Source organism: Anomalospiza imberbis, chromosome 6 (assembly GCF_031753505.1).
Source record: "Anomalospiza imberbis isolate Cuckoo-Finch-1a 21T00152 chromosome 6, ASM3175350v1, whole genome shotgun sequence".
NCBI classification, from domain to species: domain Eukaryota; kingdom Metazoa; phylum Chordata; class Aves; order Passeriformes; family Viduidae; genus Anomalospiza; species Anomalospiza imberbis.
In genome coordinates this window covers 56,026,023-56,039,830 of record NC_089686.1, presented here as the reverse complement: position 1 = coordinate 56,039,830, position 13,808 = coordinate 56,026,023, and the positions used below count along the sequence as shown (strand labels likewise).

The following is a 13,808-nucleotide window of genomic DNA, read 5'->3' as shown; positions in this document are numbered from 1 at the left end:
CAGCCCAGGAAAAAGGAAAACTCTCGCTGCCTTGGGAAAAGACAAACCCTCACCTATGTGCAGAGATGGCCATGTCTATGTGGGAGCAGCTCTCCCTGGATCCCCTTCCTTTCTCTCTTAACACTTAAATATTTTAGGGATGGGTAACAGCATATTTTTCCCTGAGCCTGACCTTTCAAACCAACTGCAAGCAGACAGAGATGCTGCTCACAGCCTCTGCACTCCATGAAAATCTTTCTGCTGTGCTGCGTTCCTAACTATGGTCTTGTGGGCAGGTGGAGATCCAGAGCCAAACTGTGCTCTCAGGCCTCCTGGGCCTCCTTGGATCTCATTTCCTGCATCTCTCAGGTGTTGTACAGTACCTGGCACCATTTCTGACAGTGCAAGGACTCTCCTACAAAGCAGTCAGATGACCAGGGAGGGTTTCTGGAGGTATCACTCTTCTCCTCCCTTGGAGTGGGAAACATGAATACCTCCTGGGCAGGCAGATGGGTATTTTTCTGGGCAACTGCTGTGCCTTGGCCAAACATGTTGTTCAGGAGGCCGTGCTGGCAGAGCCAAGTGCTGTTGGCACTCCATGGGAGCTGCCATTCTAGGCAGACACTGAGCTGCTGCTGAAGCTCTAGCAGAGTGCGGGAGGCCATCCCTGTCGCTCCAGCAAGTCTCTGGACTTTACTTGGCACTTCTGCTTGGGGTTCACTAGGCTAGGCTCGAGTATTTTCCAAGGGTGATTGTTTTATTGCCAATGACACCAAACTCACAGGCTAAAGGCCGTGCATTCCTGTCCACCCTGGAGGGAAGGGCAGTGCTGCTGACTGCACTTGTGGAAAGGAGTCATGAGCCCTGATCAGCCCCATTCAAGGACTAAAACACCGAGTCTTCTTCAAAACCAAAAACCTGCCCTGGCCCAGCACTTCAGAGGGACCAAGGCATGGAAGGGAGAAAGCCAAGAGTATGACAGCAAGTGCTCCAAAGCAGCACCCCCGGATCCAGCCCTCTGGGAATAATACTCCAAGAGTCCCCCACGCACTCAGGACTTATTTCATATGGATGTTTCTCAAGCCCACACAAGCCAACGCATTTGTTCTCCCTGTTTCACTCCTTTCTTTTTGCCACAAGGACTGAAACCTCCCGAGTCCTACAGTGCATTAGTGTCTCTCTTCTGAATCTTTCTTTTCCAGAATGATTCCGTGACCCTATGAAAAGCATTTTGTTTTCTAGCACATTCCAAGCCATCTCATCCAGGGGCAGATGCCAACAAACCTCTGGCAGGTTTGGCCCTGCAACCATGCCCCAGCAGGGTCTCCTCTCAGGATTTACAGCCTGGTTGAGTGACCAGAGCAGAGCAAGCAGGCCAGAGCTCCTCCTGAGCAACCCTTCCCTATCTCTTCATGCCCTTGGATGAATCCAGGCAGGCAGCCATGACAATTTGTCACAGCCTGACAAAATGGTGGCTGCTGTGACATCACCACAGACAGCATCTGTTCTGCAGTGTCCTTCAGAGAATCATCACGGTTGGAAGAGACCTTTGAGATCATCTAGTCCTGCCCTTGACCCAACACACCATCCATGGGAGTTGGGCAGATGGAGACCCAGAAGCAATGATCTGCAGGGCTATTTCAGGCTCAGGGATAGGCTTTGCCACTCTGACTGATGGTGAGTGGTTTGCAGTCAGCAGAAGTGGGCACTGGAGGTACATTTTGTCTGCCCCTGCGATACCTATCCTGTGGTTCAGAAGACATTTCCTCCTGGTGCTGAGCAGGATTCCGGCAGCCCTCCTCTCTCATGGTGCCTGTGCCCACCCTGACATCGGGCGTGATGGCAGAGGAGCAGAAAGCCAAGGACTCAAATCTTGTCTTGGCAAACTGCTCCACGGCCCCATGCGAGCAGTGTGCGCACGTCACAGCCGTTCTCCAGCGTCACTTGCAGCTGCTCCCTTCCCGGGACTTCACCAACAGCCAGCTCAACAATGCTGGTGCCGGACTTTTCCTCGGGTGCCCAAAAACATCCCCTGTTCCTCTAAGCTCTATGATTGTATGATAAACCCACCCTGCCCTGCTGAGTACAGCGGAGTAGATCCTGCTCTAGACCACCTAGAGAGATATAGTTGGAAGAACACGCGCTCCTTCCCAAGGCTTCAGCTGCGGAAACCAGCAGCAGGAACAATGCAGGCCTGACCACAGTGGATCTGAGCTGTCGTGTTGTCCCAAACACCAGTTCAAGCCTTGGTTTTAAACATGGCCAACCAACGACCTTTGCCTCTCACAGACACCCTCCCACAGTGGATCTCAAGTCCCTCTTCCCAGTCCCGTTTTAAAGGGCTCCTTGGTTCAGTACTGCTGCCTGCCCTTTCTGTCTGTGAAGGACTAATTTTCCTTCTTAATCAACTGAAAACTCACAGAGCAAAACGGAGCTAGGAATGCGCTATTGCCTGTGGCATCTGTGAGCAAAACCGTGCGTGGGTCCCTGCTGTATCAGCTGGGGGCTGAGCCTCTGTCTGTCACTTCTTTACTCAGAAAAAGTCCTTTTTTGGGGCACATGCCAGCCAAGTTCTGGCACTCCTGGATGAGCAACTACTGATGGATCTGATCCCTGCTTTTGGAGCAGCCCAGCAACACAAGCGTTAACTCCCCGTTGCCCTAATTATAGCATGGCAATCACCGGATTTTACTACTGTGCTGTGTCACAGTTATTTCCAGTATTTGAAAATAATGTCAGTCACATCATTTGTCCCTGAGCCTTGTCCTCAGTGGAGTTTGCACCGGCATTTTCCAGGAAAATAAGAGAAAGGGGACGGGAATGTTGTGACTTGTTAATGTAGATGAAATCTCATCAGGAGGCAGAGCCATCACGGGAGGGAACAGAGCTTCCCTCCGTGCTGAAATCGGGTGGCGAATCCTGCCGGGATGAGGGGTAGGGAGAGCTTGCCCACCAAGATCAGCAACTCTTTGAGGGGCCCGGCGGGGAACGGCCTGAAATTCAACGCATTTCCCCAAAAGAGGAAACCCTGAGGTTTGCAAACAAACAGCTGCTCAAAACTACGTCTCTAGACTTCATTAGGAACAGAAAAAAATGCCTCGTTCTGTGCCAGATAGACATTCTGCTGCCAAGAAAGTGCCACCTACTGGATCTCACCCGGTGGGCAATCACCAGGACGGGAAAAAAACTCAGAAAACACAATGCTGGGAAAAGTACGTTTTTTCGTATTTCTTAACTAAAACAACAGAAAACTACACTGATAGTTCTCCCAGCCACAACCCCAGAAAACTACACTGATAGTTCTCCCAGCCACAACCCCTCTCCAGCCATTCTCTCTCCACAGCAGAATCAGAGAGACTTTTGAAGCGGATAAAAGCTGGGGAGGGGGATGAAGTTTTAGGATTTGCAAAGAGAGACTCACCGGTGCTGAGAAGCCGCTCTCGTCTCCCGCAGTTCGCTCAGCTCCCGTGAGTTCTCTCCCAGTTTTCCGTGCCTTCCTAGTTAAATCCTGCTGCCATTCTCCAGCAGTCAAGCTGCGTGTCCTACCTGCACAGGCTGTGAGCCCGATGCCCCGAACGCTGAAGGAGGGTGGGAGGCAGAGCCCACCCGGCACCCCGGCCTGGGAGTCCCTGTGCCGTGGCTCCCTGCTGCCCTTTCCTCCCGGTGCCGCTCGCCCCGGGTGTCTGAGAGCAGGTGACAGAGGTTCCTTGGCAGAGGAGAGAGGAGGGGAGGGATGTGGAGGCAGCGAGAGGTGGAGCTGGGACCCGGAGCAACAGGTTACTGTATAACCAGGAGCCGGTGGCCCCGGGAGCGCCGGGGGCTGCTGCAGCCTTCGCCCACTCCCCAGGCAAGGCGACCAAGAGCACAGGAGGGACGTGTTAAACTTCGGGTTTCTTGCTCCCGAGAACATTTTGTACCCAATGGGAAGGTTGAAGGTGGCGAGGGGAGGTGAAGGAGTGCTTGGAGCTCAGTTTTCCATCGCCGGTGAGGGAGGGGACGTGCTGCCCGACCGCCTCATGGGGGGAACAAGGCACCTTTTGTGCAGCCCAGGGCTCTCCTCAGCGCTGGCTCGCGGCTTGTTTTCCTCCAGCATCGCCCCTGCCTGCTGTCTGTCCCGACGTCTGCGGCAAGGAAAGGCGCTGGGAGATGGAGGGAAAAGGCAAAGCCTCCTTTCTCTCACATTCCCCAGAGCAATCAGGGGTGCAGAGCAGAGTGCCCTTTGGGGTACCCCCTCTGTGGCACTGTGCTCCTTGGGGTTATGTGGCCATAAAGCCCCTCGTTTTGCCCCAGCTCTTCCATGAAAGACAGTAGGATTAGATGAGATATTGGGAACAAATTCTTCCCTGTGGGGATGCTGAGGCTCTGGCACAGAGAAGCTGTGGCTGCCCCATCCCTGGAATTGTTCAAAGCCAGGTTAGACAGGGCTTGTAACAACCTGGGATAGGGGAAGGCGTGCTTGGCAGGGAAGATATCAGCTGGGTCATACTGATGTGTCCATGGCAGGGTGGGATCATTCTGGTTAGCCATTCTTCTCCTAAAACTGAGGCTTTTGAGAGTGCTTTTATGGAAGTGCACGTGTCTGCAGGCTTCCCCACCATGCCCACGCTGTGTGTTGAACCCCTGCCATGTACACGTGAAGTGAGACCCCGTGTCGCTGGCCCTGGGAGAAAACAGCTGTAACTGTGACACTAGGGAAAGAAACAAGGAAAAGCTTCCCCCTCAGGACAGCGGTCTGGGAGAAGCCCAAACTCCTTAGCTTGACATTTGCTGAGCTCCCCACTGCTGTGGGTTTCTTCGAGGGGCTTATGCCCCGCGCAGGGCCTGGCCCGGCTCCAGGCGCCGCACAGAGGAGCCGCCCCGCTGAGTTCCTGTGGGAGGAATGCGGCCGGGTGAGCCGGGCGGGCAGGGGGAGAGCAGCTCCCTGCCTGACAGTCGGGATTTCGGCATCTCGGGTTTGACAGGACCACGAGCTCTCCTGCTGCGGGAGAACACGAACCGATACTCGGTGTGACACTCCCACCCAGTGCCGTGCCTCGTCATCCTCCTCGCCAGGAGCCCAGGGAATATGCAGTGAAAACACGGCCAGCCCTAGGGAAAGCAGCATTTAGAGAATGCCTGCCGTACCAGGCAGAAGGGATATCAGGCCAACACAAGAGAAATGCAGTGGGAATGTCTGCTGTGCTGGAGCCTTGTGAGCCTCAGCAGCCAGAAGGTTTTGTGCAGGAGATCCCTACTCCCTGAAATATATCACTGGGGTGTTTCAGGAGGACTGCTGGGCTGGGCTGATTTTCCTAGGGTGCAAACAGGGAGTTGACAGGATGGCGTTTTAAGGCACTGCTTCCTATCCAGCTCCACATTCACAATGAGGACAGGGCTACTGTGAGCTGCTGTGCCCCACAGCAAATCTCTTAACTGCTCTGCAGAGGCAGCAACTTTTCCTCTGGGCAGGGAAGAAAACCACAGCGGAGCTTATTACACCTTCCCAGCTGTCCCACCTCACAGCTGGTGCCGGTAGGGGTGGGCCAGAGGCAACTGGAGAATCATGGAATGGTTTGGCAGGAGGGAATCACCCTGTGGTATGGTTCCTGGCGTGGCTCCCAGGTGTGGAATCAACTGAGTGCATGTCCTCGGCCTCCCTCCTTCACTGGAGCGCCAGGCCACTCCAGAGGGACATCATAAAGTCATGGACCCATAACACCCTATCTCCCAGTATCTGCAATTTGGAAATCCCAGGAGGCTGACTTGCCTCTTGGGATCAACCTTTTAAATCAGGTTGGCGGCAGACACCCTTATGATGGCATGAGAACAAAGACTTGTCGAGTAAACACCACCCAAACCCAGCTCCTCAAAATATGTGTTCCTCTAAATTTTTAATGCTGTTTGCATCCAACTTGCTTGTCCTGTTTCAGAAGGGCTGGGCCTCGTAATTAAAAGCTCCAGCGATTGTATGTCTGGCAAATGTCGTCAATGGCTTCGCTATGTGTGCCCTGCTTCTCCAAGCAGTGGGAACGGTTTGGAAAGGAGCTCCTGGTTAGGGAAGCTCTCTGAAGCTGATTCTCTTTGGGTCTTTGTACCAGCTCAGCATCGAGAGATGCCACCATGGAATCAGGGACACCAACACGATAATTCCTATTGAAAGCCTGGAAATATTTGGGATGAAGGAGTTGTCTGAAGCTTCCAGGCTTCATCCTTCATCATGGAGCACAGGGCTGTCAGCAGCAGCAATACCCCACGAAAGAGTCCTTAGACAATTTTATGTGGAATTGGAAAACTGAAACCAGAGCTGTCCTGTCCTTGTGAGTATGCAAGTCCAGGTTGGTGCCAGCTCACCCCGGCAGGCACTGACAGCCAGCCAGGGCTCTGAGCAGTTGCAGCCATCAGGCCCTGCCCTGAAATGAGCCAAAAACTTCATGTTTGTTATCCTATGTGTGTATTTACCCCATGCCTCACTATCACCAAGTACTGGCACTCTCTGCTGATCCTTGTTTTTCACCTGGGTGATGGGGAGGGAACAAAGGGTTCACCATGTTTTCTAATTTATATTTTGTGTTTATTTTGTTTGTGGTGATCACCCAAGAAGGTGAAGCACAGGAGCTGTGACTCAACATTACCCTGTGTGATCCTGTGTGCTGTTATCACCTGCATTCAGGTAAAAATTCCGCTTTGCACTATTCCTTTTAGAACCTGTCAGTTGTTCTGTAGGCAGACCTTCGTGTAAGGCAGGTGCAAACACCAGGAAAAGTTTGTGCTTTTTTTTGTGCCCATCCAGGAAGAGTTTTGCTTGTGTGCTTTGATCGTTAATGGGGCAGGGACAGCTCGGTATGTTGGTCACTCCTTGGAACAAGCATGTGATGGCACATTCCATCATGCCAATCAATTCTGAGAGGACAAATAGGTGGGGGCTCCATTCAGGCAGATTAAGCACAGAAAAATTTGGTCGTTCCATTTCCTGGGTGCTCCTTAGCCCCAGTTCTGCTGCTGTGATGTTTCTGTGGGAGCAGCAAGGATGAACCTACAGCTGTGCCCTGGCTTAGCAGGACCTGTCCAAGGGGATTTGTGCCAGTGAGTACTGACTGTGACTGTCAGGTGGTGTAATGTGCACAGAACTTGATGTTACTTGGCCTGAGAGTAGAAGGATTGGGGTTGGACAGGACTTAAAAACTCATCTCCTTCCATCCCCCCTGCCAAGGGCAGGGACACCTTCCACTAGACCACGTTGCTGCAAGTCCCATTCAACCTGGCCTTGGACACTGCCAGGGATCCAGAGGCAGCCACAGCTTCTCTGGGCAACCTGTGCCAGGGCCTCAGCACCCTCTGAGTCACAAATTTCTTGTTAATATCTCATCCAAACCAATCCTCTTTTGGCTTGACACCAATCCCCCTCGTCCTGTCACTACATGCCCTTGTGAAAGGTCCCTCTCTTTCTTGTAAGCCCCCTTTAGGTACTGGAATCCTTAAGTTTGGAAAAGCCCTCTGTGATGATCAAGTCCAACCACTGAATGACTGAGGGATGAAACTGGGCCCTTCCACAGAACTTCTGTGTATTTTGTCCCTTTCTACCCTCACCAGAAAGCAAAGACCAGTGTGGCTGAGGTGCCCCAGGCCTGCACCCTACAATTTTCAGCCCCTGGTGATTGCAAATTACCTCAGACCTTCCCAGGGCAGGAGAAGGGGCTACAGACAGCAGCAGGATCAGGATCAGAAGATGCTTCCACACACATCCAGGCTTGCCCAAGTCTTCCTTTGGATGACTTAGTTGGAGCCTAAGATCTGAACAAGAAGCTCTGCATTTCAAACACTCTTTAGATCTAAACCATTATTTATTTAAATGAATAAATAAATACAAAAATAGGAAATTCTGAATAGAAAATCGGGTTCTTCAAAAACCCAGGAACTCCCAAAGCTTTCCATTAACACATATTTTTGAGACAGTAAAAAACTCTGCATTTGCACCAGTTAGAAGTTGAGATAGACTTGAATATAGTAATTTTTACAAAATAGTAGAAATAAGCACATTTAACACCGAATAGAAAGAAAACTACCAACATTCTGTTGTACTTTTAAACAGGGCAGAAGGGAGAATGAATGGTGAATGGTTTTGTTCATTTTAAAGTCATCCTGTCTAACCAAACATCCCCTCACGTAGTAAGAACTGGCTGCCAAACCTTGTGGCTTGGCTCTCCAGGTATGCACAAAACCCAGTTCCACTCTCCCTCGCTGGGATACATCAGGTTCTGCCCTACTAAAGTCAGGGAAATTACCACTGAGGTCTGGAAACACAAATGAGAGCAGCAGAGCAGCTGTGCCCTCAAACACGGACGTGTGCGTGGCAAGGCACAAATGAGCCCTGGCCTGATTCATTTCTGTGTCACTTGGGCTGCATGTTGCTCCTGTGCCATGAAAACTCCCACCATGCCAGCAGCACTGGCTCCTATCCTGTGCTGGGAATGGATATTTAGTACTGACCCCTGGTGAATGCCTGAGTGTTCTGCGATTCATCCCTTGCCTTTGCCCATAAATAAGCCAATGGTGGACAGCATCACCCAGTTCCTGGGCAGGACACCTATGTCCCCAAAACTTCTCATTTAAACAGAGAGAAGCTTTACAGGGTTTTTATGTACAAAGGAATTCAGCAGTGGAAATGAAGCCCCACTCTTTCAGAGAAGGAATGTGTGGCAGGCGCGTGGGAAGGGCCCGGGCTCAGCTGACAAAGGCAGCGATGGCCGTGACCTTGAGCCCCGACTCGAGCCCGTAGGCCGAGAGCAGCACGGCGTTGAGGAGCACATCTGCCCACAGCACGTAGGTCTGCCACAGCAGCAGGTACACACACAGCACCACGCTGCCCACCGTGAGCCCCAGGCTCAGCCCCAGTGGCGCCTCTGCTTCTGTCAGGTTACCCTTGAAACCTGCAAGGAAACAGAAACCAAAAGTCCAATTTATTCTGACAACAGCTCAAGCTGTAACTCGAGAATATTCCTGCTCAAAAAAGGCCCTGGTTCTGACTTTGCTCTTACTGAGTTCTAAAAAAGCTCAAAATACATTGCAATACCAGCCTGAATCAAAGCTCTGCCAGCAATCAAACAACAAGCCCAACAGCAATAGACAATCCATTTCAAATCAGGAAAACTAAACAAAGTTAATCTAAATAAGTTCATCAGTTGATAATCACAGCCAGGGCACATCTTCTTACCACAAAAACTCACTTCTCAAGCTGCATCCTTCTGAGCACTCGGCTTGAACCATCAAACTCTTCCTGAGCCCCGCAGCCCCACACTCAACACCGAGTGACCTCGGTGCACTCCTGGAGTCCAACCTTCATTTTCAAGTCTTGTTCCCTGCTAATCTATTCCTGTTTCAGATGACTGGCACCTTTTCTGTTCCTTGCAGCTTATTTCCAAGCCCAGCTCAGTAGATTTTGGTGTTTAACTACATTAGAGTTGAAACCCACTTCTTTATTCATGGATCAGGCTCCAAGCAAATACACAGAGAGCTTTAAGGCAGCAGAATAAATCCAACCCTAAAGCCACTCAGACTGACTGAAGGGCCCCACCCCACATAAATGTCTTGGGAATATTGAGCAGATTTTAATAGTGATTTGGGTTTTTTAAAAATTGGACTTGAAATTTTAGCAAGCTCTGGACAAGGTCAGGAGGCCCTTCCCACTCTTCTATCTTAGTGAAAGGAAGGTGTTGATGCTTGCAGTGTCCTCAGGAGTGAAAGGAAAGGTGTAGGGGTCTCCAAATACCTGCTCAACTGACAGACTCCATTTCCAAATGATTCATGTTTAAAGATTACATTCCAGTTGCACTGATAACATGACCTACCCAAGTACAATCGAGGCACTTCCAGAATGGCCATAAGGAAAAGCACGGCAAGATCGGGAGCCAAAAAATCATCTGGGTAACTGAAAACTTGACCTAGAGAATAAACCAGAGTAAATAAAGCAGGAAGACACAGCAGGACAAAACCCAGCTGAGCATCAGCACAGCCTGCTCTGGGGACAATACCTGCAACTTACTTTTGTAAATAATCATTGCAAGAGTTGCCAAGAAGTAGAAGATGTAATAAATGCCATTTACATAAAGCAGGATCTGTAAGGGAAGCGATGACAGCTGAGAACTGTTGTTAAGGATTTCTCATAGCAATGAGGTGGGATCTATTCCATAAAATCACCATTTCCCAGTAACCCCAAAATATACTGCCCTCCCTCTCTATACTGAATGGCCCAGCTATGCCTGGCTGTGGGGAGGGTTCAGGAAGGAACTTGAGGCTGCAAACACCAGGGCCTGGGATAAAAGCCTGCTGTTTCAGGCTTGGCTTTAGTTCCCTTTTTAAGGAATTTTATTCGGACTCTAGTGGGGCATCCATTAGCCTGAGGAAGTGGGGGGTATGCATGTGTACATTGCCTCAAACTACTTCTACACTTCTTAGTCAGCCTTAAGGAAGTTGACAGAGAGATGGCAAACTCCATCAAACTTGTGTTTGGAGAAGAGGTGGCTCTGTGCAGCAGCCAGACCTTGCTCCTGCCCACAGCATGGAAACGCTTTGCTCCACACCTGTCTGAGCTCAGCTTTGAGATGCAAATTCCTAAGAAACAGCCTTAATTCACTCCCCTCTCCCCCAGCCTTTTTCAAATCCTACAAATATCTCCAAGCAGGGATTTCATCCCAGGCAGCTTTTACAGAAACTGCCCATCCCGCTTCTAAACCCACCCACGCGCCGTGGATGGATTCCAGTTCCCAGAGCAGCTCATTTTATTAACACAGAACCAGGTTTTGGGGTTTTTCCAGTTGAAGGAAGGTGGAGCAAAAAATTACTAGATAGGTTCTAATCATGGAAATCTCCAGAGCCAAGGGTGTCTCCTCCGAGGAGGTTACTTGGATCTTGGCAGGAGTAAAGGTGGGGTAACTTACCATAAGAGAGGAGGAAGTTACTACTGAGGGCTGCTTTTACTACCCCTTGTCAGATGTGTCAGCTGTCTGTGAGCTGTGATGCAGGGAGTGTCCACCAGTCCATAAATCCAATTTTTAACCTCCTTTCCTAAGAAAATGGGTAAAGTCTTGACTGCAGGGGGGCTAAAGAGGTTTCTGCAGGAGCCCATCGGGGCAAATCCCAGCTAAACCTGCACCAAACATCTTCCATTGGAAGCAAGGTGGTCCCAGTTGTGCTTCCTGTGGATGACACTGATGCAAAATTCAGGAGCACAGAACCAGCACTGTGCAGAGATACTGGACAGAAGGCAGGAATCCACTTGAGACAGTCTTCTCCAGGATTCTTGCATGGAGGGAGCAGTGGTACAGAAAGGATACAATCTCTGATGTTCTTCCTTTCCATGGAGAAAGAGAAAATAAAGAGAAGAAAATATGTCTAAATCCAGAAACATTCTAACAATGGTATCTAAATTCTGGGAGGAATCTCTTTTTTCATCTCCCAGGAACATTTGTTGTTGTCCAGATCGTGGACTTCAGGTTCCAAAAAGAACCTTTTCAACTAGATGAAGCCTCAAATAATTTGGGGAAAATCCCTACTGGGAAAAGCCAGTTTCAGTGCGGAACTTTAGGCTCTTTCAAAGCCTGAAGGAGTGCACAGGCATTATCCAGAACTTGTTCATCCTGTCCTTTCCTAGCAGATGACACTTCATCCCCTCTAACTATGCAGGAAGAAGGTGAACATGGGATCCATTTGCTTGTAAATTGTGAGAAAGTTTGTGGAGAACACCGGGCTCCCGGGTTCCTCTAAATACCATCCCTTCAAACGTCATCCCTCCAAACCAGTTCCCTTCAAAGTCATTCCACATCCAACCTCAGTGTCTTCTGACGGCCCACAGAAATCAAACCAAGTATTTCCAATGATCCAAGCAACACATTTCACCTTTTTCCTTATTATTTTCTGCAAAAATCACATAAAATTCTCATGTAACATGATGGCACTGACCTACTAAAGCACCTCTTAAGTTGCTCATTAGCATTCTTGGCCTCTCTCAGACACATGTGGAATTGCACAGTTGGGATTTCTGTTCCAGGGAGAGTAAAACCTGTGAAAGGCCATTTCATCTGTCTCCTCAGGGACAGCTCGTCATTGTCACACTGCCATCCTCATCCCTGGATTCCTGAGCTCAATGTCCTCTTCACCTCAGAGTTTTATGCATTTAGACCCAAATTAATTCTCCCTAACTCCAGGCAGCTAATGAAAGTGTCCAGTTTGGGAACACATGGGAACAGGCACGTGATTTTAGGTGATTCACGTGTCCATGATCTGAAATGTCTCCTGGACCTGATCCTCTCCTCTCAGCTCTCTTTTACAGGGACTGGGGGCTTCCCTCACTCATCCTGTCACTTAGGAGTGACAGGACAAGGGGGAATTTCTTTGATACTGAGAAGAAATTCCTCCCTGTGAGGGCATTCAGGCCCAGGCACAGGGTGCCCAGGGAAGCTGCGGCTGCCCCGTCCCTGGACACGTCCAAGGCCAGGTTGGCTGGGGCTTGGAGCAGCCTGGGCTAGTGGAAGGTGTCCCTGCCCATGGCAGGGGGTGGGACTGGATGAGCTTCGAGGTCCCTTCCCACCCAACCCATTCCAGGATTCCATGATTCCATGTTCATTCAATATCCAAAACTGCAGCTACAGCATTGATGCGGAATTGTATGATAGTCAGTCATGGAATTCCCACCAGGAATTCCCAGTGAATTCCCTCAGGGCAGTTCCCCAAGTTTATATTTGAGCCCTTTCCTTAATCCTTTCCTAGGAGAGGGCAGTGAGCCTCCTGCAGCTGTTCCAGGCCGGGATGGCAGCCACAGTTCCTGAGGATGTGCTGCCTCCCTCAGAGCGAGCGCGACATTTCACAGGGATAAGCCCTGAAACCCCAGGGCACACCTGAGTCAAGAGAGAACATTAAACCACCTGAATAACTAATTTCAGTGCTTTACCCAACAAAATCTCGGTTATCTACCCAGGCTGGTGCTGATTTTAGAGTGAGTGACACTGGGAATGGGGATTTGAGGTGGAACATGGCCCATTTTCAAACAAAATTGTTTAATTTTTAATATAAAACATAAACATAAAAGGCAGCAGATGTGCTTAACATCGCCCAGAGCACCTCAATGCATAGGTTTGGGATTAGGAATTTTTTTCTCTTCGAATTCGGCAAAAAATTTCTCAGCCAACTTCTTCTGCCTACCCAGGGCAGAATTTTACAGTTTTGGAAGAAAACTTTGACCTTTGTGCACGACTTGGAACTTAGTGATTTTGACCACACTAAGGACGAAATTTTCCCCCTCTGAATCCCAGCAGTTCCTAAACTGAAGCAAAGATCTGGATTTTCACGAGGCGTCTCTCGGCCTCAGGAAAGCATCTTTCCCGGGGTCAAGGTGCTCCTCAGCCCGCACATGCGCCAAGCCCCTGCCCACGGCGCCACCGGGATCTCCGCAGCGTGTCGGGATTGTCGCGATATGCCAACGGGGCTGGGCTCCACCTCGGCCCCGCCTCGCCTCGCTCTAGTCGTGTTCCCCCGCGAGAGCCACCTCTAGCACGGTGGGACACAGCCCCCCCGGTGCCCCGGAAAGGGGGAAAGGGCCGTCGCGTCGCTGTAGCGCTGCTGTCGCGACACCGCTCACCTCGGCTCGGCACCGCCATCTTGACGCCCCCGCCCCGCCCTCCGGTCCTCCGCCGTCCCGGCAGCCCGCGCGCGGCCACTCGCCCCGCCCACCCGCCTTCGGGCGCGATCGGAGCGCTCGGCCCGGTTCGGTGGCTTTCGGGCGGATTCGGGCGCTGCCCGTTCGGGCGTCTCCGTTCGGGCCGGCGAGCGGAGCTCGGGTGCGATCGGAGAGCACTCGG

General features: G+C 50.8%; 2 protein-coding genes across 5 annotated transcripts in view; both read right to left on the bottom strand.

Moving 5' to 3' along the window:
* The window catches only part of EPS8L2 (EPS8 signaling adaptor L2), a 47,391-nt gene extending 43,036 nt beyond the window's left edge, over positions 1 to 4,355 (bottom strand). For all 3 annotated transcript variants that reach the window (XM_068194470.1, XM_068194469.1, XM_068194471.1), the window contains exon 1: positions 3,401 to 4,355. The gene's annotated coding sequence lies outside the window, so the exon portion shown is untranslated. The remainder of the gene's footprint in view (positions 1 to 3,400) is intronic.
* Positions 4,356 to 7,780: 3,425 nt separating this feature from the next.
* On the bottom strand, positions 7,781 to 13,734 carry TMEM80 (transmembrane protein 80). 2 transcript variants are annotated; one of them, XM_068194511.1, is made up of 5 exons: positions 13,589 to 13,734; positions 11,289 to 11,305; positions 9,998 to 10,091; positions 9,804 to 9,896; positions 7,781 to 8,885 (listed from the first exon to the last, which is right to left on the bottom strand). In XM_068194511.1, exons 1-5 carry the CDS (start codon positions 13,605 to 13,607, stop codon positions 8,680 to 8,682), a joined length of 429 nt encoding a protein of 142 aa, XP_068050612.1. In that variant the 5' UTR covers positions 13,608 to 13,734; the 3' UTR covers positions 7,781 to 8,679. The 2 variants fall into 2 exon arrangements, with proteins under 2 accessions (XP_068050612.1, XP_068050611.1); XM_068194510.1 differs by lacking the exon at positions 13,589 to 13,734 and adding an exon at positions 11,914 to 12,315.
* Between the last annotated feature and the right edge of the window lie 74 nt (positions 13,735 to 13,808).